We start from the raw sequence: 25,338 nt of genomic DNA on the forward strand, positions 1-25,338 counted from the left end.
CGCACTGGTCGTTAACTCTCGCGTATCCTGTGGGGCAGCCATCGCCTCTGAAGATGCAACGAGCTTGCATACCAAGGTTAGATGATGAATATATTTCGGTCGCGGGTTTTCCTATAAATAAATGACGAAAAAGTATTCTAAAGAGATCCGTGTCACTTCTAGTTAAAGCAGGTTCAACATGACGATAGCCCGCACTCCTAGGATGATACTGCGCTGAGACTATTGAAATCCCAAGAACGAGTAAATAAACCGTGGGATTCATAATCACTCGTGGTTACAGTTCGAACGTAGTGGTAGATATTCGCGAGCCGGTTTGCGACTGTTTACAATCTCAAGTTCGAGATAAATAAAGTGCTAAGCTGTTACTTGCACCGCATTAAATATCCGCAGGAGCGGAACGCATTACAGCGTTACAACAACATACATTAAAGCGTGTAAATTGTGATTATAACAACATATTATACCTAATTACACAACATAATATTAATACTTAATCACAATTAATAGCCACGCCCGCGTCAACGTCGCGCGCAGCCGCGGTTCGCGCGTAAAAACTTACTTTTTTATTTGTTTCTGTCGCTTTTTAATAAATTAAATTTTTAACAGGGCTCTCTCCGTCACTCGTTTCCACTCGTTTCATACAATCGTAGTTCCAATTTCATTTGAATATTAAGCAACCAAAGTCCATGAAATTTTGCAGACATATTCTAGAAACTAATATCTGTGTCTGTGGTGTTTTAGATTTTTCTAAAAATATGTAGTTTTAAAATTACAGGGGCTCAAAGATTTGTATGAAATTTTTTAAGACCACGTAACTTTGAAACCGAATATTTTAACAGAAATCTGGAAAACCACAGACATAGATATTAGTTTCTAGAATATGTCTGCAAAATGTCATGGACTTTGGTTGCTTAATATTCAAATGAAATTGGAACTACGATTGTATGAAACGAGTGACGGAGAGAGCCCTCTTAACGAAGTTCAGAGCAGTTTAGATAAATCATAAAGTTATCTTTTCTAAAAGCGATAAAATCTAGCTTCAAAAGAGCGATTTACTTAATATGATATTATTATTGGTTGTTAAACTGTAAATTTATCAAAGTATTGTTTAAAAAAATGGCAAGATATTTTTTTTCAATGCTTTATTACTTAATATTAAAAGTCAAAACTTAAGTAGGTATGTACCTAATTATTTATTCTATTTTAAATCGCAATTCATGCCACTTAACTTGATAAAAAGAGACATATCTTTATTAGTAACTAGCTAATACCCATGACTACGTCCTCGTGGATTTAGGTTTTTAAAGATCCCGCGGGAACTCTTTGTTTTTCCGGCATAAACGTGGCCTATGTTACTCTCCGACCTTTCATCCGATCGATTTGCTGTTACCAGTTGAGGAGTTCCGTCCTCTATTTGCAAAAACTTACATGGTACTAACCTGACAGTACAACCTTTGTAAAAAAAGGAATTGTCAAAATCGGTTCAGACGGAGTTCTGGAGTAAAATTGATAAATACTGTCACCCGTTGAAGAGTTCCGTCCTCTATTTCCGAAACTGTTCATCAAATCTTAACCAGACTCACAACCTGATAGTACAAAATTTGTATAGGGAAAAGACTTGCGCAAATCGGTTCAAATTTCACGGAGTTATGGAGTAAAATCGATTTAAAGTTTGATCCCGTATCCCGAAGAATCCCTAATTTTTTCGGGATACAAACTACCTTATATATTTACATAGAGTATCAGCTAACACTGTACCAAATTTCATTTAAATCCGTTCAGTAGTTTTTGCGTGAGGCGCGTACAGATAGACAGACAGACACAGACAAAAATTCTAAAAAATATATATTTTGGGGTCTACATCGATGACAATGTCTTTTCCGATTAAAATGATCAAAATATATTAAATGAACTGAAATCGTCGTTACAGTTTTATCACAATTATATAGAATTTTAAAATTCATGAAGATTGTTCTTGTTTAATTACAATTTACAGTTTATTATTAACAAGGATATTTACTAGAAAATAAGATAAAATAAAATGTGTTCAAATACATTGTTTCTTTTTTCAATAATTTGTTTTTATACAAGGATGATATAAAGCTTAATTTGCTATAATCCGCCAAACCAACGAAATCTGTATGGTACGCAGCACCACACAAATTCCAACACCACTCAATTTTATTTTTAAATTATTAACTCGAAAACGATACACTTTTGCACAAGCACTTTAGGGGTCGTTCGATAGCTAATTTTCTGTACTATAATATAGGGGACGATGGGGGAATTGCGGACACGGGGTAAATACGGACTAGCAGATATCGACTTAATGCCTTTCCCCCGTGCCCGTCCGCCACGATCACTAGTTACTTTCCGCCATCTTCAGTGCCAGGGAAACATTCGCGACAGAAGGCTGTGCACCATTTTTAAGGTAAATAAACTCAAACGTTTTTGTGAGTTTTGATCTAATTTGTAGTGTTTACTATTTTGAGTGTTATGTCTGTAAAATAAGTGACAATAAAAAGCTATATTTTCTATCGATTGCCTCGTTCATATAGAATAGATTACACAAATAACTTTCGATGAGAAATTTCGTTACCTACAAATTATTGCCAACTTTTTTTTTTGGATCTGGTTGGGTTAATTGCGGACAAGCTCGTTGGGGTGAATACGGACGTCCGTAATTACCCCTGACTAGATAATTTGTCAAAAATTAAACCAATTTACTGCTCATTTTCAGATGCCTCGAAAGTATATCAGAAAAAAAGAACGAACGTACAACACCATCGCAACCTTGCAAAAAGCAGTACAAGAAATAAAGAATGAACATATAACTTTTCGTCAGGCGGAAGAGAATACAGAATTCCGAAGTCTACACTTCTTGACAAAGTGAAAAAGGGCTGTTCCAAAAAAGGCATAAAGTCAACTTTTAATAAAATTCAAGAATTCAAGAATAAAAAATTCAAGAAACACACGTCCGTATTTGCCCCAACGGCTACGGGTAATTACGGACAGACAAGGTTTTGTTTTTTAATCAAAATTTGTAGTCGTTGATTGATCTCCTAGAATAGTTAATGTTAATTTTGTACTTGAATAACTAAAGTTTTATAATTAATAAAGACTGATTGATTATTTGTAATAGTATGGGTTTTATACGTAATTTCCCTTCAGCGTCCGCAATTCCCCCATCGTCCCCTACCCTTTAACAGGATCGTGACATATTTCCCTGTAACCCTGTATATAGAAGGAAAAGATGACTGACTGACTGACTAACTGACTGATCTATCAACACACAGCCAGTGACGGATTAAGACTACTTGATGCCCTAAGCAATCCATGCCTGTGGGCCTCCCTATCCGTATGTCAACTAGAATCGGTCTTTAATTAAACCTTTACCGCCTAAAAACATTAGTTTTCTGTAAAATAAGATGATGAGATGTAACGTACTTTAGAAGTGGAGTAGGTGCGACAACAATAAAAACCAAAGCATAATTATTTATTTATTTATTGAAATGCGCCTTGCGGCTTTCGGGGACATTCGAATTGTCGGGCAGCGAGTGGGCAAGCGGGAGTGGGGTTAAATGATTCTAAATCGGACTCTATGTCAACTTAAAACGCGCGAATTTTCTAATTAGTCCTAGAAAAGTTTCTACTCTCACGTGACGTGAGAGTGAGACGTGAATGCCCTAAGGACAGATTTTTTTGTGCTTCTTCTGGTTCCCCCTCAGACGTGATGCCCTAGGCAATTGCTTAATTTGATTAAGGGTTAATCCGTCACTGCACACAGCTCAAACTACTGGAAGATTGGGCTGAAATCAGGCATGCAAATAGCTAATGACGTCAACATCCGCTAAGTAAGAAGTTTGAGAAATCCAACTCCTAAGGGGGTAAAATAGCGGTTTGAAATTCGTGTAGTCCGCGGACAAAGTCGCGAGCATGAGCTAGTTTAATAATATGTCAAATATTGGTGCAGTCCACTCAGATACAGAAATCTGGGAATTTGCATTGACTGCCGCTGCCAGCATTTCCTTTCCTCTGTTCACCACACACTTTCTATGGTGAGTATATTTCTGCTTGTTTGTGTGGGATGCAACGTGTGCAGGCACTTTAGCCACATCCCACTTTCCGGCGGCCTTCCTCCGTGGCGGGCGCAGCGCCCACCAGCGCCCAACGGGCCAAGAGCTGCGAACATGAAAACCTTCATATTTGTGCCTTTTGGTGTGGAGACTACGAGCCGTGGGGCCTGGGGGCCGAGCTCTTTACGATGAGGGAATTTCAAAAAGGGTTATCGAGTCAACCGCGGACCCAAGAGCCACTTGGTGGCAGCCACCTTGGACAAAGTATTAGTTTGGCCATCCAAACGGGCAATGCTGCCAGCAGTTTGGGTACAATGCCTCGCTCGCGGCGGTGGTTTCGATGAGGGTTTAGATTTAATTTAATTTGCTTTAGTTTTAATTTAGATTTGGGTTTAGTTAATTTATATTTATTTCATAAAATCAATGATAAACATTAAAATACAAATTACCAGAATAAATTTTTTACTTACTTTTTTAATTGACAGTACCTTTTCATTCGAAATAGATAGATAGTATCAAACATTGGTACAAAAGTACTTTAAAAAAAAGTTAGAACTTGTGGAGACGCTAGTTCTTGCAATTGTAACATTTTACATCGAATGTTATAATTAATAATAATCACATGATATTATATTTTTTCGTATGTCACGTCACCGCTGCTGATCTGAATAATCCGATACTGTAATAGAATACCAGGTATTCTAGAGAATTCCCAAAACATTCAGGCAATGTATAAAATTACTTTTTTTCATACTTTGACAAGGCATTATATTATACATTTCCTAAACAGCAATAGGAAGGGATAAAAAATGTCTCCGGTTTAAATATTCGTATTAAAGTGGAATTAAGTTTGTCTGTCTGTCATGTAGTAATGCATAAGGGTTATGTAGCCCTGAGCACCCCGACTGCATGCAGTTTGACAGTCAGTCGTAGAACATATCTATGGTCGTAGAGTCTTACCCCCACAGTGTTTTGTACAACGCAAAGCTAGAAGCTCGCAAAGGAGGTCTTGAATAAAGTGAAACGAAGGTGGAGTACATGAAGCTGAATGAAGGCGCTACGAAGAGTCTCAAAAATCAAATTTTTCAAACTTCATTTGAATTAGTTTGCTTTTTAACCAATTTGGTTGATCGAAATAAAACCTTTTTATTTATTTATTTGCAATTTACTAAATATTTATATGTCAGTGGTACCGAGATAACTAATTCCATTGGTTGTAATTTTTTTCCTATATCGGCTCTGTTTTTTTTAATAGAATACTTTAGATATATCTTTAAAGCTTTAATGTTTATTCTCCACGCACACACCGCCGATGTTCCTGTGTCCAGCGGGGCAGCCGCCGCCTCCAAAGACGTAACGATCTTGCACATCAGTTTTAGATAATAAATCTGCATTATTGACTTGTACTACAGTGTCGCTTCTAGTTAGAGCAGGCACGGCATGATGGTAGCGCACATGTCTGCACGCAATCCCAGGACACTGCGCGGAGGCTATTGCAATCCCAAGAACGAATAAATAAACCGTGGGATTCATAATCACTCGTGGTTACAGTTCGAACGTAGTGGTAGATATTCGCGAGCCGGTTTGCGACTGTTTACAATCTCAAGTTCGAGATAAATAAAGTGCTAAGCTGTTACTTACACCGCATTAAATATCCGCAGGAGCGGAACGCATTACAGCGTTACAACAACATACATTAAAGCGTGTAAATTGTGATTAGAACAATATACATTACAGCGTGTAAATTGTGATTAGAACAATATACATTACACCGTGTAAATTGTGATTAGAACAATATACATTACAGCGTGTAAATTGTGATTAGAACAATATACATTACAGCGTGTAAATTGTGATTAGAACAACATACATTACAGCGTGTAAATTGTGATTAGAACAACATACATTACAGCGTGTCTTTGCAAAAAAAAAGCGTCCATCCGTAGCTCTGTTGCGGCGTTATCGAATGACGAATGCCTGCAGGATAGCATGCTATCTTGCAGGAACTGTTTGGCTTTTAGAGAGAAGAGTAGCTTATTTCATTTTTTAGATCCTCCACTATGTCTATGCAAAAAATGACTTCAATTAATAGCTCTGTTGTGGCGTTATTGAACGACAAATATGGGAGAAAATAGTATGCTATCCCGTGGGAACTGCTTGTTTTTTTTCGTAAAAAGTACCCTATATCACTTGCATGGTCTTCAACTATGTTTATGCAAAAAATGCCGTCAATCCGTAGCTCTGTTGCAGCGTTATTGAACGTAAGACAAATGCGTGAAAAATAGTACACCATCCCGCGGAAAGTGTTCATATTTTTTGGGAGAAAAAGTTGCATTTATTACTTGTTAGGTCCTCAGCTGTTTCTTTGCAAAAAATAGCGTCAATCCGTAGCTCTGTTGCGGAATGACAAATGCGTGAAAGATAGCGTGCTATCCCGCGGGAACTGTTTGTTATTCCGGGATAAAAAGTAGCCTATGTTCTTTCCCGGAAAATATCCTAAGTTGGTACCCAACTTCATTAAAATCGGTTCAGCGGTTGAGCCGTGACTGTCTGTCTGTCCCACATACTTTACTTTAGGTTTACTCTTTAATAAGTTTATCTATCCAAAATTCTCATGTCAACAGGTAAATGCAACTCATATATTGATATAATCCAACATCAGATATCACAACATCCAATAAAGCAAATACATTATCACCACGTGTTTTATTTTAGGTTAAGTAAGTGTATTTCATATGATATAATCAACAAAGTAAATAAATTCTTAACACGTGTTTTTATTTTAGGTTATGTAACTGTATTTCAACTTATTAACATTATTAACCAAAGTTTATTTCTACCGCCTTTGTAATCTTATTCTACCAATAATAAAAATGGCGGGACAAACTTATTAGTTTTACAGAACTAGCAAAATTACGTTATTTTTAATTCATTTTAATCACACAATAATTTCCGATGGAAATCCAGAGAAAATCATTTTAACCAACAATAAACAATTTACACAGTGTGGATAAAACCTCAAACTATATATAACCAATCAAAGTTTAAGCAGATTTAGGAAATTATCACAATATGGTTAATGTCTCAAAATATTTACAGATAATCATACTAACATCACACTATCACACTAATATTATAAAGGCGAAAGTTTGTATGTGTGTGTGTGTGTGTGTGTATGTTTGTTACTCCTTCACGCAAAAACTACTGGACGGATTTGGCTGAAAATTGGAATGGAGATAGATAATATCCTGGATTAGCACATAGGCTACTTTTTATCCCGGAAAATCAAAGAGTTCTCACGGGATTTCGAAAAACCTAAATCCACGCGGGCGAAGTCGCGGGCATCGGCTAGTTCTAATATAAAAGTAACCAAATAGTTAATATACTTAACTTTTTCTAATCACTACGAAACACTGTAACACTTGCACTATTTTTCCCAAAATTTCAGCGCAGACTGAACTCAGACCTTAAGCTATAGCCACAGAGCACAGCGTTCCAATATGGCGCTCGAATAGCTCGGGGTCCCGTGCTTGTCAGCCATATTGGAATGTCATTTTGACATTTTATTGATTGCGAATCTGGGTAAACAGTGGTAATATTAGTATGATATTACGGTTATGTATATAATTTTTACTAAGCTATTAAAATGATCGCGATTGATTTGCTGTTGAGGAGTTTCTTGCTGTTTCCGAAACTATTCATCAAATATTCATCAAACTTACATGTTACTATTCTGATAGTACAAGCTTTGTAAAAAAAAATATGTTATAAAGTTAAAGTGAGTTATGGAATAAAGTCGATTAAAAATTTGATCCCGTATCCCGAGAACTCCCTGATTTTTTCGGGATATAAACTACCTTATATATTTACCAGGAGTATCAGCTACCACAGTACAACCGTTCAGTAGTTTTTGTGTGATGCGCGCACAGAAAAACAGACCGACAAAAATTCCAAAAAAATATATTTTAGGGTCTATATTGATGATAATGTTTTCTCCGATTAAAAATGTTCAGAATACATTAATTGTATAGAAATCGTCGTTACAGTTTTATTATAATAAATATATAGAATTTTAAAATTATTGAAGATTGTTTTTGTTTAATTACTGTTTATTATTAACAAGGAAATTAGGCATGCAGATAGCTAATGACGTCAACATCCGCTAAGTAAGAAGTTTGGGAAATCCAACTCCTAAGGGGGTAAAATAGCGGTTTGAAATTCGTGTAGTCCACGGACAAAGTCGCGAGCATGAGCTAGTTTAATAATATGTCAAATATTGGTGCAGTCCAATCAGATACAGAAATCTGGGAATTTGCATTGACTGCCGCTGCCAGCATTTCCTTTCCTCTGTTCACCACACACTTTCTATTATGGTGAGTATATTTCTGCTTGTTTGTGTGGGATGCAACGTGTGCAGGCACTTTAGCCACATCCCACTTTCCGGCGGCCTTCCTCCGTGGCGGGCGCAGCGCCCACCAGCGCCGAACGGGCCAAGAGCTGCGAACATGAAAACCTTCATATGTGTGCCTTTTGGTGTTGAGACCACGAGCCGTGGGGCCTGGGGGCCGAGCTCTTTACAATGAGGAAATTTCAAAAAGGGTTATCGAGTCAACCGGGGACCCAAGAGCTGGCAGCCACCTTGGACAAAGTATTAGTTTGGCCATCCAAACGGGCAATGCTGCCAGCAGTTTGGGTACAATGCCTCGCTGCGGCGGTGGTTTCGATGAGGGTTTCGATTTAATTTAATTCGCTTTAGTTTTAATTTAGATTCGAGTTTATTTAATGAAATTCAATGTTAATTATAATAATACAAATTACCAGAATAAATTTTACACTTACTTTTGTTGACAGTATTCATTCGAAATAGATAGTGTCAAGCATCGGTACAAAAACACTTTTAAAAAATTTTGAACTTGTAGAGACGCTTGTTTTTTCAGTGGTAAGATTTTACAATTGAAAAGATTACAATTGTAAGAGCTTTAAAAGGAGGTTTTGAATGAAGTAATACGAAGGTGGAGTACATGAAGCTGAATGAAGGCGCTACAAAGAGAGTGTCAAAAAGTCAAACTTGATTTGATTTAAAAAATTATTTTTAAGCAATTTGGTTGATCGAAATTAAACATTTATATTTATTTATTTGCAATTTACTAAATATTTAATTCAGTGGATTCAGTGGTTCCATTGGTCGTAATTTTTTTCCTATATCGGCTCTATATTTTTAATAGAATACATTAGATATAGGTTTAATGTATGTCTACGCACAGTCCGTTCACTCTATCAACACGCACTGGTCGTTAACTCTCGCGTATCCTGTGGGGCAGCCATCGCCTCTGAAGATGCAACGAGCTTGCATACCAGGGTTAGATGATATTTGGTTCCCGGCTTGTCCTATAAATTTATGAGGAAGAAGTATTCTAAAGAGATCCGTGTCACTTCTAGTTAAAGCAGGTTCAACATGACGATAGCCCGCACTCCTAGGATGACACTGCGCTGAGACTATTGAAATCCCAAGAACGAGTAAATAAACCGTGGGATTCATAATCACTCGTGGTTACAGTTCGAACGTAGTGGTAGATATTCGCGAGCCGGTTTGCGACTGTTTACAATCTCAAGTTCGAGATAAATAAAGTGCTAAGCTGTTACTTGCACCGCATTAAATATCCGCAGGAGCGGAACGCATTACAGCGTTACAACAACATACATTAAAGCGTGTAAATTGTGATTAGAACAACATATTATACCTAATTACACAACATAATACTTAATCACAAATAGTCACGCCCGCGTCAACGTTGCGCGCAGCCGCGGTTCGTGCGTAAAAACTTACTTTTTTATTTGTTTCTGTCGCTTTTTCATAAATTAAATTTTTAACGAAGTTCAGATCAGTTTAGATAAATCATAAAGTTATCTTTTCTAAAAGCGATAAAATCTAGCTTCAAAAGAGCGATTTACTTAATATGATATTATTATTGGTTGTTAAACTGTAAATTTATCAAAGTATTGTTTAAAAAAATGGCAAGATATTTTTTTCAATGCTTTATTTCTTAATATTAAAAGTCAAAACTTAAGTAGGTATGTACCTAATTATTTATTCTATTTTAAATCGCAATTCATGCCACTTAACTTGATAAAAAGAGACATATCTTTATTAGTAACTAGCTGATACCCATGACTACGTCCTCGTGGATTTAGGTTTTTAAAGATCCCGCGGGAACTCTTTGTTTTTCCGGCATAAACGTGGCCTATGTTACTCTCCGACCTTTCATCCGATCGATTTGCTGTTACCAGTTGAGGAGTTCCGTCCTCTATTTGCAAAAACTTACATGGTACTAACCTGACAGTACAACCTTTGTAAAAAAAGGAATTGTCAAAATCGATTCAGACGGAATTCTGGAGTAAAATTGATAAATACTGTCACCCGTTGAAGAGTTCCGTCCTCTATTTCCGAAACTGTTCATCAAATTTTTACCAGACTCACAACCTGATAGTACAAAATTTGTAAAGAGAAAAGAATTGCGCAAATCGGTTCAAATTTCACGGAGTTATGGAGTAAAATCGATTTAATGTTTGATCCCGTATCCCGAAGAATCCCTAATTTTTTCGGGATACAAACTACCTTATATATTTACATAGAGTATCAGCTAACACTGTACCAAATTTCATTTAAATCCGTTCAGTAGTTTTTGCGTGAGGCGCGTACAGACAGACAGACAGACACAGACAAAAATTCTAAAAAATATATATTTTGGGGTCTACATCGATGACAATGTCTTTTCCGATTAAAATGTTCAAAATATATTAAATGAACTGAAATCGTCGTTACAGGTTTATTACAATTATATAGAATTTTAAAATTCATGAAGATTGTTCTTGTTTAATTACAATTTACAGTTTATTATTAACAAGGATATTTACTAGAAAATAAGATAAAATAAAATGTGTTCAAATACATTGTTTCTTTTTTCAATAATTTGTTTTTATACAAGGATGATATAAAGCTTAATTTGCTATAATCCGCCAAACCAACGAAATCTGTATGGTACGCAGCACCACACAAATTCCAACACCACTCAATTTTATTTTTAAATTATTAACTCGAAAACGATACACTTTTGCACAAGCACTTTAGGGGTCGTTCGATAGCTAATTTTCTGTACTATAATATACCCTTTAACAGGATCGTGACATATTTCCATGTAACCCTGTATATAGAAGGAAAAGATGACTGACTGACTGACTGACTGACTGATCTATCAACACACAGCTCAAACTACTGGAAGATTGGGCTGAAATCAGGCATGCAAATAGCTAATGACGTCAACATCCGCTAAGTAAGAAGTTTGGGAAATCCAACTCCTAAGGGGGTAAAATAGCGGTTTGAAATTCGTGTAGTCCGCGGACAAAGTCGCGAGCATGAGCCAGTTTAATAATATGTCAAATATTGGTGCAGTCCACTCAGATACAGAAATCTGGGAATTTGCATTGACTGCCGCTGCCAGCATTTCCTTTCCTCTGTTCACCACACACTTTCTATGGTGAGTATATTTCTGCTTGTTTGTGTGGGATGCAACGTGTGCAGGCACTTTAGCCACATCCCACTTTCCGGCGGCCTTCCTCCGTGGCGGGCGCAGCGCCCACCAGCGCCCAATGGGCCAAGAGCTGCGAACATGAAAACCTTCATATTGTTGCCTTTTGGTGTGGAGACCACGAGCCGTGGGGCCTGGGGGCCGAGCTCTTTACGATGAGGAAATTTCAAAAAGGGTTATCGAGTCAACCGGGGACCCAAGAGCTGGCAGCCACCTTGGACAAAGTATTAGTTTGGCCATCCAAACGGGCAATGCTGCCAGCAGTTTGGGTACAATGCCTCGCTCGCGGCGGTGGTTTCGATGAGGGTTTCGATTTAATTTAATTTGCTTTAGTTTTAATTTAGATTTGGGTTTATTTAATTTATATTTATTTCATAAAATCAATGATAAATCATTAAAATACAAATTACCAGAATAAATTTTTTACTTACTTTTTTAATTGACAGTACCTATTCATTCGAAATAGATAGATAGTATCAAACATTGGTACAAAAGTACTTTAAAAAAAAGTTAGAACTTGTGGAGACGCTAGTTCTTGCAATTGTAACATTTTACATCGAATGTTATAATTAATAATAATCACATGATATTATATTTTTTTCGTATGTCACGTCACCGCTGCTGATCTGAATAATCCGATACTGTAATAGAATACCAGGCATTCTATATAATTCCCAAAACATTCAGGCAATGTATAAAATAACTTTTTTCATACTTTGACAAGGCATTATATTATACAATATTTCCTAAACAGCAATAGGAAGGGATGAAAAATATCTCCGGTTTAAATATTCGTATTGAAGTGGAATTAAGTTTGTCTGTCTGTCATGTAGTAATGCATAAGGGTTATGTAGCCCTGAGCACCCCGACTGCATGCAGTTTGACAGTCAGTCGTAGAACATATCTATGGTCGTAGAGTCTTACCCCCACAGTGTTTTGTACAACGCAAAGCTAGAAGCTCGCAAAGGAGGTCTTGAATAAAGTGAAACGAAGGTGGAGTACATGAAGCTGAATGAAGGCGCTACGAAGAGTCCCAAAAATCAAATTTTTCAGACTTGATTTAAATTAGAAATTTGATTTTTATCCAATTTGGTTGATTGAAATAAAACACTTTTATTTATTTATTTGTAATTTACTAAATATTCATGTCAGTGTCAGTGGTACCGAGATAACTAATTCCATTGGTCGTAATTTTTTTCCTATATCGGCTCTGTGTTTTTAATAGAATACATCAGATATAGGTTTAGAGCTTTAACGCACAGTCCGTTCACTCTATCTCCACGCAAACCCCGTTGACTCTCACGTATCCTGTGGGGCAGCCTCCTTTGAAGACCTCACGACCTTGTATATGCCCGTAATGACTGTCATATGGAAAATTGAAAGGAAAAACGAGATCCATGTCATTTCTAGTCAAAGCAGGCACGACGTGACGGTAGCGTAGATGTCTGCCCACAAACTCAGGATACTGCGCTGAGGCTATTGCGATCCCAAGAACGAGGAAATAAACCGTGGGATTCATAATCACTCGTGGTTACAGTTTGAACGTAGTGGTAGAGATTCGCGAGTCGGTTTGCGACTGTTTACAATCTCAAGTTCGAGATAAATAAACTGCTAAGCTCCTACTTGCCGCGCATTAAATATCCGCAGGAGCGGAACGCATTACAGCGTGTAATTGTCATTCTAACAAAATACATTAAAGCGTGTAATTGTGATTAGAACAACATAATATTATACCTAATTACACAACATAATACACTTAATCACAAATGGCCAGCCCGCGTCGACGCCGCGCGCAGCCGCGGTTCGCTTTTATTTAATTAACTTTTTTTAATTTGTTTGATCTGTCGGTTTTTCATAAATTATAGTAAATTTTTAACGAAATTTAAAGAAGTTAAAGCCTTTATAAAGTTATCTTTTCTAAAAGTGATGGCATTTATTGATAAAATCTAGTTTTAGAAGAGCGGTATACTTAATATTGTATTACATAAGTATTACTGACTGTCAAACTGTAGCTTTTTATAAAATAATATTTTAAAAAAGGTCTGAATAATTTCTCTGTCAATATTGTATTGCTTAATGTTACAAGTTAAAACTCAAGTAGGTACCTAATTATTTATTATTATATATTTTATTTTAAATCGCATTTCGTGCCACTTTATTTGATAAAAAACACCTATTTGATTGGTAATAAATAAATCATTATTCTAATCGTTAACGAAAATGGTGTAAATTATATTAGCCTATATTGGTATTTCTTAAAATATTGATCATACTTACATAAAATCGAATGGTGACCACTCACCAGAAAGCGCGTTGAAAGACGCGCATTGTCTCATTCTGAGAGGAGATCCGTGCTCAGTAGTAGGCTGGCGATGGCTTAATCATGATGGGTAGAACATCAAAGGAGTCGCACGTGGCGCAGTGCGTGCGCGCGGCGTGTGAGACTCCCTACGAGAGACCTATCTATGTCCAGCAGTGGTCAAAGCCATGGCGGGCAGCGATAGGTCGTGGAAAGTGGTAGAGTCTTCCTGCGAGGAGGTAATGTCGCAGAAGGAGTCGGCGGAGTGCATGAGAGAGATTTGGGCTCTCATGCCGCCCGCCGTAGGAGGGTTAGAACATTAAACGGCCAAGCCGTACTTTTTTAACCAAGATGTAGAGTTTGTAGAGTCAGAGCTTGTAAGTAGAGTTATTTGTTATTTATTGTTATAAATGTGATATACTCAAGAGCACTTAAGAGCTATATATACTTTGGACTTGGGATAGGTCCCATGGGCAGCGCAAATCTAAGCTCAGCTAGGGGCTTGGCCCTACTAGAGATCTCATAACTTTTTAACAGTGAAAGCATTATGAACTTGTGAGTCTTGGCAACATTTTTACATGAAATGTTTTTGGTGGGATTTCATTTCTTTTTGACAGGTGCCTTAGATTTTTTTTTTTTTGATTTATTTCTTGTAGGCTCATCATTTTCATGGCGCACTCTCTATCGTTACCTCTTTTTTTAAAAGCTTTTATTTAACTTGGAATGTACTCGTAATATGTAACTATGTTTGGGAGAAATTTCCGATTTCTTAATTTTCCTGTAGTTTGTATGCAATTTCTAGTCTACATACCAAATTTCAGTCTTCTAGGACTTCGGGAAGTACCCTAGAATTACAGACTAGAAGTTTTGACTGTCAATAAATCTGAAACTATGAAAGCTAGACAATTGATACTCAATACGTTTAATAAATCTGCCAAGGACATCTTATCCTCAAAATATCAGCATTCTAGCGACACAATTTACAGATTTGCTTTTCCCATAAGAGGCGTAGAGGGGGGAAATTTCCTATTTCTTAATTTTCCTGTGGTTTGTATGCAATTTCTAGCCTACATATCAAATTTTAGTCTTTTAGGACTTCGGGAAGTACCCTAGAATTACAGACTATGAATTATGATGATCATCAGTGAGGGACGAAATCGGCGTATTTTAGGTACCAATAAATCTGTAACCATAAAAGCTAGATATTTGATACTTGGTATATTTGGTAAAGCTGAGGACACCTTATACCTACTGAAAATTTCAGCTTTCTAGCGTCATCCAGACCGAAGTTATGACGGGTCGAAAATACGGCGAAACACTTCGAGAAAAAGGTACGTAGCGCCCCGGCCGCCGCGTTTGGCTCGTCTTGGCGGGGGCACTGCCGTGTCCCCTGATCCATAGGACAGTATTGTGCATTGCATTAAAAAGCTTTGGTGCTAATGGGGCCATGATCTCAGTGATACTCATAGTTTAATTTCATGTGAAACTACTTTCGTGCGTATTTAAAATAAATAGTGGCGTGACATATTGTCAACATGCATGAAAGTAATTGCATAATGTAAAATCCGAGTGGTGGTGATTCTCAAGTTCGCGACAAATACAGCGCCAAGCTGTTCCTTGCCGCGCATTCAATATTCCCAGGAGAGCGTCTAACTGTGATTCTCTGAACAATATACTCTACCTACTCGTATATCCACAACGATATCATATTATCATACTAGCTGTGCCCGCGACTTCGTTCGCGTGGAATAGCTCTCAGCGCGCTTTATATAGCCACGGACGCTCAGGCGCGAGGCGTGTAGTACGTACTCTGTACGTTAAAAATGTTCGCCGTGATTCTTTAAATTGACATAACTTTTTTATTTATGAACCGATTGACATGAAATAAACACTAAATGTTAAGTGAAGCTTACTACAATATATTAGTGAAAACCGTATCTAAATCGAATAAGCCGTTTCTGATATTAGCGTGCACAAACCATCGATGTACATATGGATGGGCCCTTCGAAGATAAAAAACGCGCTCAAAAAGTCAAGAGAATTTGCAAAAGTCTCTTGACTTTGTCAATGACGATGACGTAAGATTCAAGCGTATTTTTGCGGACGGAATTGTATGGGAAAGGCTAATCCATATACATCGATGGCACAAACACACAGACAAACAGACAAACAGACAAGAAAAATTACAATTTCGGGTTCGGCATCGATATAATAACAACCCCTGCTACTTTTTTTTTTATATATTTCCATTGTACAGACACCACTTTTCTACAATTTTATTATATGTATAGATATATTTATTTCATAAAATCAATGATAATCATTAAAATACAAATTACCAGAATAAATTTTTTACTTACTTTTTTAATTGACAGTACCTATTCATTCGAAATAGATAGATAGTATCAAACATTGGTACAAAAGTACTTTAAAAAAAAGTTAGAACTTGTGGAGACGCTAGTTCTTGCAATTGTAACATTTTACATCGAATGTTATAATTAATAATAATCACAATATGATATTATATTTTTTTCGTATGTCACGTCACCGCTGCTGATCTGAATAATCCGATACTGTAATAGAATATCAGGCATTCTATATAATTCCCAAAACATTCAGGCAATGTATAAAATAACTTTTTTCATACTTTGACAAGGCATTATATTATACAATATTTCCTAAACAGCAATAGGAAGGGATGAAAAATATCTCCGGTTTAAATATTCGTATTGAAGTGGAATTAAGTTTGTCTGTCTGTCATGTAGTAATGCATAAGGGTTATGTAGCCCTGAGCACCCCGACTGCATGCAGTTTGACAGTCAGTCGTAGAACATATCTATGGTCGTAGAGTCTTACCCCCACAGTGTTTTGTACAACGCAAAGCTAGAAGCTCGCAAAGGAGGTCTTGAATAAAGTGAAACGAAGGTGGAGTACATGAAGCTGAATGAAGGCGCTACGAAGAGTCTCAAAAATCAAATTTTTCAGACTTGATTTAAATTAGAAATTTGATTTTTATCCAATTTGGTTGATTGAAATAAAACACTTTTATTTATTTATTTGTAATTTACTAAATATTCATGTCAGTGTCAGTGGTACCGAGATAATTAATTCCATTGGTCGTAATTTTTTTCCTATATCGGCTCTGTGTTTTTAATAGAATACATCAGATATAGGTTTAGAGCTTTAACGCACAGTCCGTTCACTCTATCTCCACGCAAACCCCGTTGACTCTCACGTATCCTGTGGGGCAGCCTCCTTTGAAGACCTCACGACCTTGTATATGCCCGTAATGACTGTCATATGGAAAATTCAAAAGACTTTTGCTATATATATCAGTGCTTGGAGGAAAAACGAGATCCATGTCATTTCTAGTCAAAGCAGGCACGACGTGACGGTAGCGTAGATGTCTGCCCACAAACTCAGGATACTGCGCTGAGGCTATTGCGATCCCAAGAACGAGGAAATAAACCGTGGGATTCATGATCACTCGTGGTTACAGTTCGAACGTAGTGGTAGAGATTCGCGAGTCGGTTTGCGACTGTTTACAATCTCAAGTTCGAGATAAATAAACTGCTAAGCTCCTACTTGCCGCGCATTAAATATCCGCAGGAGCGGAACGCATTACAGCGTGTAATTGTCATTCTAACTAAATACATTAAAGCGTGTAATTGTGATTAGAACAACATAATATTATACCTAATTACACAACATAATACACTTAATCACAAATGGCCACGCCCGCGTCGACGCCGCGCGCCGCCGCGGTTCGCTTTTATTTAATTAACTTTTTTAAAGATCATTCTTTTTGGGCCTTTTCTGAAAGTGCCGGCCAACGAAAAAAAATAGTACAGATCGTTAGAACTAGCCATTTTTAGTAATAGTTAATACGGCAGAAAAGTTGTAGGATTGCTCTGAGCCAAGTTATACAAGTTCGAAAATTCGTCATTTTCACACATTTTCTTGATTTCTAAAAGTGCTGGGAAACATAAAATAATGACAGATATTGCTAGAACTAATGATTTGAAGCAATTGCCATTATAACGCGAAGGCTGTGGGGTCATTATATGTCGTGTTATACAAGTTATACAAAAAATGAGTGTTCGTGTGCACCAGACGTTAAAAACTGAAATAGTCTGTGGCGAATGACAAATGTCACGTCTGACGTTTTTTCACTTGACTTTTATATATTCGAAGAAAGGATTTGTTAATTTTGCATCAATCAAACAATGTAATTTTTGATATTGAAATAAATGTGCAATGCAATGTGAATTTTGGACTATAATAACAATAATGAATTAATTTTGCATCAATCAAACAAATTATTGGTCAGCTTCGAACCGGATAACCAGCGGGGACAAGACTTGTGGCGCGACTTCGCATCACCGCAAAGCGACTCGGTGAGACGTGCCAGCCAAGACATCCCATCTAAATCCTTATCCTATATTCCTAATTCCTGTGTTAACACAGTGTTCAACAATCTAACGCTATTTATCTACGCGCTACAACATTTACATGTAAGTACTTTGCTGTGACTTTACTTCTCTTTTACAAACTACAAAATGTCTAAAACTGATCTTACTTTGCCTAAATCTCCATTGTTAGACCCATCTGCGCAATTAATAAAAGAGTTAATCAAACAAAGGGGGGTTTTAAAGGGCAGATTAACTAAATTATCTGCATATGTAAGTTCCTTTGAAAATCAGGTTTTAGACCGCAGTAAGCGGGCAGAATTAAATTTAAGAATACAAGGTGCATCTAACTTGTTGTCTGAATTCAATCAAGTTCAAATGAAGTTGGATGGACTCCTTCCAGACTCAGAGGATGATGAGCAGCTTGAAGAGAGGGAATGCTTTGAAAACAAATATTATGCTATCATAGCTCAAGCCGAGTGCATCTTAGGCACTGAGTCCGTGCCATCTACTGTGAGAAATGAGTGTAGGGACAATCATGATGCGTATCAGGCGGTAAAGCTGCCAACTATCAACTTACCTTCCTTTGATGGGTCGTACGAACAGTGGCTCGAGTTTAAGAATACTTATGTGTCTCTCGTTCATGTGTCAAATACTATAAGTATTATTCAAAAATTTCACTATCTTAAGTCTGCACTTAAGGGCCCTGCCGCACTAGTTATTAATTCAATTGAATTTACACCAGATAATTATTTTGTTGCCTGGGAATTACTTATGAATAGATATAATAATAGTAGGCTACTGATACATAATCATGTTAAAGCGTTGTTCACTATTCAACAAATATCGAAGGAGTCGCCTGTATTGTTGCGCAAACTAATTGATGTTGTGTTGAAGAACCTAAGATCCCTGAAGTTACTAGGCGAGCCCACAGAACATTGGGACACACTTATAATTTACATGGTTGTGTCAAAACTAGATGACTCAACGGAGCGAGCGTGGGAAAAACATAGGAGTGAGTTAGGATTAGGTGAACAACAGAAGGACGGCAAAGTGCTAGTACAGGTGACTCATTTGTTGGAGTTTTTAAAGGCAAGGGCTGACATGTTGGAAACACTACACGTGTCACATAGTAAAAATAATCAAGATTTTAATAAATTTACAAAAAATTCAAATAATAGTCCAGGCAATAGGGATACTTCGGGTAACAAGGTACGCTGCAATGTGTCCACGTCTAATTTGGACAAACAGTTTAAGAGATCATGCCCTTACTGTAAAGACATTCACAACCTATATTCATGCCAGACCTTTTTGGACTCCACCATAGACAATAAAATTAATTTTATTAAGAAAAATAAATTATGCGTGAATTGCCTCCGTGCCGGGCACGGACCGGACGTTTGTAGGTTCGGGCCCTGCCGGAAGTGCAACCTCAAACATAACACAATTATCCATCGCGAACGCAGCGCAACTGAAGGTCAAGTGGCACTACCACTAGCACCAGCTCAGAATGAATGCATCAGTGACTCCCCTCAATGCACATCGGTTCAGACCTACTCGTCACAGGTTATTAGTGGGACAGACGTCAAATGCGCGCAGGCGTCACTCACACAACCTGTATTGTTATCGACAGCGCTAGTCAGAGTAACAGATGATTCGGGAAAAACTATTATATGCCGCGTCATGCTTGATAGCGGGAGTCAGTGTTGCTTTATACGAAAGGCAATCTGCGACCAAATTAATACGCCATTAATACAGTCCACACGAAAAATACAAGGAATAGGAAATTCCGTCACACAATGTTTTCAATCGTGCAAAATTAACATTCGATCATTAAATGACGATTATTCTACCCATGTACAATGTTTGGTGTTACCGCAAATAACACCACCGGCGCCATCTATACCTATTAATTTCAACCAAATTAAAATTCCGCATCACATAACGCTAGCTGATCCCTCATACCTGGACGGTTTTGACATAGACATCTTAATAGGTGCTGATCACTTTTGGGACCTGTTAAGCGAAGGGAAAATTCCCCTTGCGAGTGGCCCTTTCTTACAAAATACAAAATTAGGTTGGGTCATTTCAGGACCGATAAATAACTTACCGGTTATTTCTAATACCATCCTTTGTAACTACACACAATTACATTCAATCGACTCCCAGTTACGCAAATTCTGGGAGCTCGAAGAAGTTTCCCGTGGCTTTCATGTGCAGTCTGAGGTGGAGCGCGCTTGCGAAGAAGACTTTGTCCTAAATACTAGGCGCGATCCTCAGGGACGATTTATTGTTAAAATACCATTCAGCGAGTCTCCCACCTTACTAGGTGACTCGTATACACAAGCATACAGGCGTTTAGTCGCTCTGGAAAAACGACTTTCTCGTTCAACGAATTGCGCGCAGCTATACAAGGCTTTTATTGACGAATATATTAGCCTGGGGCACATGGATCGTATACACGATTTTCCAACTCCACATTACTTCATGCCACACTTCTGTGTGTTTAACGAAAATAGTACCACAACCAAATTACGCGTCGTTTTCGATGCAAGCGCCAAATCCACCAGTGATAAATCCCTAAATGACTTACAAATGGTTGGCCCACCTATTCAAGGTGACTTATTTGCAATTTTACTGCGGTTTCGTGAAAATGCCTACATAGCTTGCGCCGATATAGAAAAAATGTACAGGCAGGTCTTAATAGATGTCAGTCAGCGTGACCTTCAACTTATCCTATGGCGTTCTAATCCTGCGGCTCCATTGGAAATTTATAGGCTGAACACGGTGACGTACGGGACGGCATCGGCACCTTTTCTTAGCGTTCGATGCTTACGGCAGTTGGCTATGGAATGCAATGATGTGGATGTAAAGCGAATTATTACACATGATTTCTATGTTGATGACATGATAACAGGGTCGGACGATAAAGATGAATTGTTAAAGTTATGCGAAAAGACAGCGAATGTTTTATCTACAGGATGTTTTCCACTTCGAAAGTGGGTCTTTAATTTCAAAAACGATTCTTTACCGTCGTCTCATACGCTCAAAGATTTGTCTTTAGGAGAACAAGGAATCGGATTGACTTATCCTCCTCAATCGAAGACGCTGGGATTGAGCTGGATAAGCCAATCCGATCAACTTAACTATCAATCTAAAGTTCGATTACCTTCAACTAAAATTACTAAACGCGTGATTTTGTCTACGATTTCACAGATTTTTGACCCTTTAGGTCTATTAAGCCCTACTATCATGACCGTCAAAATTCTGTTACAAAAACTGTGGCTACTTAAAACTGACTGGGATACGCAATTGCCAGAAGAGGTAGCTGACGAATTTAAAAGGTTTCTTAGTAATTTAGACGTGCTTAGCTGTTTAAGAATACCGCGTCATACGTTTACTAAGCACCACATACGCGCGGAATTGCACATATTTACCGACGCCTCGCAAAAGGCATATGGGGCATGTGCATATATACGCACATTAACACAAAACGGCAGCGTATCGGTAAGGTTATTATGCGCAAAAGGAAAGGTAGCTCCTTTGAAACCTTTAACCGTTCCGAGGTTGGAATTGTGTGGTGCCGTAACAGGTGCTAAACTTTGCATTAAAATAATAGAATCATTGCGTTGTGAGTTTGATGACGTCACTCTGTGGACCGATTCGACCATTGTACTAGGGTGGCTACGTATGGCGCCCTATCAACTTAAAACTTACGTACAAAATAGAGTAGTTGAAGTGCAAGAGATGACGCGTAATTATGCGTGGTATCATGTAACGACTCAGGATAACCCAGCAGATTTAGTATCGAGGGGTGTTGATCTCAAATCACTCGAAAAATCAAACCTGTGGTGGGAAGGCCCACAGTTTTTTCGTGATCCTAATTTCAAGCCGCGCGCGATTAAGACTCCTACGGCTAGTAAGGTTGCTGACCTACCGGAGGTTAAAGTTTTACACACCCAACATGTTAATCCTCAGGAAGGTCATTACATTGATCCTGTTATCGCGTTTTCCAGATTCTCCCAGTTCAGTCGCATTCAGCGCGCTATGGCGTATGTTAAGCGTTTCATACACAATGCGCAATCACCGAGCAATAAACTGTCCGGTGCGCTGAATGTGGATGAGCTGAGAGAAGCGGTAAATACTCTTGCTCGGTTATCGCAACAGGAATCATTTCCGGAATATAATACTTTGCGCAATAATAAACCATTAGCAAAACGGAGCCAGTTAATGAAGTTAAGCGTATTCATTGATGAAAATGATTTAATTAGAGTGGGCGGTCGTTTATACAATGCTTCTGAATTCAATTATAATAAGAAACACCCCATTCTTTTATCAGCAAAGCATCCTTTCACCTATTTGTTATTCCGATATGAACATTTACGGCAACTACATGCAGCTCCACAGTTGCTGCTATTTACCATTCGAGAGTCGTGGTGGCCTATCGGTGGTAGGAACCTCGCAAAAAAGGTTGTGCACGAGTGTATAATTTGCACACGGTTAAGCGGTAAAACTCTAACGCCAATAATGGGCAATCTCCCAGCCGAGCGTCTAGCTCCAAGTTTTCCATTTGCAGTTAGTGGAGTTGACTATTTTGGGCCAGTATTCGTACTGAATCGCAAAGGAAGAGGCGCTAAATTAATAAAGGCGTACGTTAGCCTGTTCGTTTGCTTTGCAACACGAGCTATTCATCTCGAGTTAGTCGGAGATTTATCGACTGATGCGTATCTGCTGGCGCTAAAGCGTTTCGTCTCGCGGCGTGGCAAGCCAGCCGAGATCTTCTCTGATAATGGAAGGAATTTTACAGGTCTAATGACAGAATTTTCAAAATTTTTAGCTAATTGCGCAGATGAGATTAAAGAATTCGCTATAAACAATAACATTAAGTTTAAGTTTATCCCTCCATATTCCCCGCATTTTGGAGGGCTGTGGGAAGCAGGGGTAAAGTCATGCAAGCACCATATTAGACGGGTTGTAGGCAATGCAAATTTTACATTTGAGGAGTTTAGCACGGTGTTGGCACAGGTAGAAGCCGTCCTTAACTCCCGTCCCCTATCTCCTATGTCGACTGATCCGAACGATTTCACCCCTCTCACACCCGCACACTTCTTGGTTGGCCGTCCGCTGACGTCGCCTGCCTGTGAAGACTACGAGCAAGTACCAGCGCATCGACTCACGCGCTATCAGCGAGTCGAGCAAGCCAGACAGCACTTCTGGAGCCGGTGGTCCAAAGAGTATGTCTCCGAGCTCCAAGTGAGAACAAAATGGAACAAGGCCGGTGACAGTTTAAAAGAAGACACACTTGTGCTCATAAAGGAGGACAACAATCCCCCTCTGAAGTGGAGTATGGGCCGCATCGTCGCCATCTTTCCCGGAAAGGACGGAGTCTCTAGGGTAGCATCCATACGCATGGCTAATGGCAACGTGGTACGGCGAGCATTCTCGAAGATCTGCCCCTTACCAGTGACGTGTGATCCGCATCCAACTGCTCCAACCACTCCAACCGGTAGCAAGTGATTAAGAACCTTTGAAAGTGATGCCTTCCAAGGCCGGGGGAGTGTTCGTGTGCACCAGACGTTAAAAACTGAAATAGTCTGTGGCGAATGACAAATGTCACGTCTGACGTTTTTTCACTTGACTTTTATATATTCGAAGAAAGGATTTGTTAATTTTGCATCAATCAAACAATGTAATTTTTGATATTGAAATAAATGTGCAATGCAATGTGAATTTTGGACTATAATAACAATAATGAATTAATTTTGCATCAATCAAACAATGAGTATACTTTGTACAATTAATTATAACCGATTTTATGATTTTGTTACTGTTCTGATTGTTTTATATGAATTTGAATGCACGTACAATTATTTTGACTCCCACAAAGTGCTGCATCAGCTGAAATGTGGACAAAATTAGTTTATACATACCTGGATTGTATGCGGCCTTGTAATACTAGGTGATCTCATCCAGCCATCTCCCAAACTTCTGCCACTGGGATATCTCCGGCGAGCTCTGTGATGAATGTACCATTTGGTTATACGTACTGTTCACCATAGTAACTACGGGCTTGCTTCAGTCGATAGCTGCCTAAAGCAACTTGCGTCAATTCATCTGTGAATCTAGGAAAGTCATTGAACGGAGAATGTCGGCTTCCATAGCCTGGAACTGAGCTCTTCTTCTATTATAATTATTGTTTTTGGTAACAAGTACTGCTGAACTTTTTTGCTCATTGACCGTTCATGGATTACGTCAAGAAAATCACGTGCATGCACGTTGTTGTCTATCAGAACATGATAGCTGTTCAGCAATGCTGCCAAAATCCTGAAATAATCGATCATGTTACTTAATGTCCGGTTACAAATCCTGAATAATCCTGAGTAAACAAAAATCTCTTCCAAAGCGGCCGTTCATCACTTTCATTATCCAGCGGCAAATGGTAAAAAGTCTACATTTATGGGTTTGGTCAGTAGCCACATTATATTATCATATGTCGCGGCGTGCCGGTGCGCTTCGCGCGTAAAAATACCGACTTTTTAAACGACTTTAAACAAAGAATGGAGGGGGTTCTCTGTTCGACTGTATGTTTTGTATATTTGTTACGCGATTACTGCCAAACATGAACCGATTTTCATAATTATTTTTGTTTCTTTGTTTGATGAAGATCTGATGAATATCTTCTGAGATAGAGAACAGAACTCCTCATTGGTTAAGAGTAAATTGCTCGCATCAGTGTAAACACAGAAATCCAAATAAAGTGTAATAGCTTAGTGAACAGTAGGTTTCTGCTAGGTATAACGTATTTTAATACAGTGGAGCCACTAAAAATTGTGATATGATTTTTTTTCAAAAAAATATGAAAACCGACTTCAATAACCATTGACAATTTAATAAAAGTAAAAATAATTTAATTTACTATCGAATATATTATGTTAAGTGTTAATGTCGTTCTATAGTAACATTTTTAA

At 38.1% G+C, this 25,338-nt stretch overlaps 2 protein-coding genes across 2 annotated transcripts in view; one reads left to right on the plus strand and one right to left on the minus strand.

Moving 5' to 3' along the window:
* Window positions 1–25,338, minus strand: part of LOC123865020 — a 191,027-nt gene that overhangs the window by 139,590 nt on the left and 26,099 nt on the right. The gene's annotated exons all lie outside the window — the stretch shown is intronic.
* LOC123865027 lies at window positions 14,150–23,887 on the plus strand. Its single transcript, XM_045905844.1, has 5 exons — window positions 14,150–14,271; window positions 18,292–18,475; window positions 18,665–18,883; window positions 19,268–19,435; window positions 22,349–23,887. Exons 1-5 carry the CDS (start codon window positions 14,150–14,152, stop codon window positions 23,885–23,887), a joined length of 2,232 nt encoding a protein of 743 aa, XP_045761800.1.

Source organism: Maniola jurtina, chromosome 5, assembly GCF_905333055.1.
Source record: "Maniola jurtina chromosome 5, ilManJurt1.1, whole genome shotgun sequence".
Lineage (NCBI taxonomy): Eukaryota > Metazoa > Arthropoda > Insecta > Lepidoptera > Nymphalidae > Maniola > Maniola jurtina.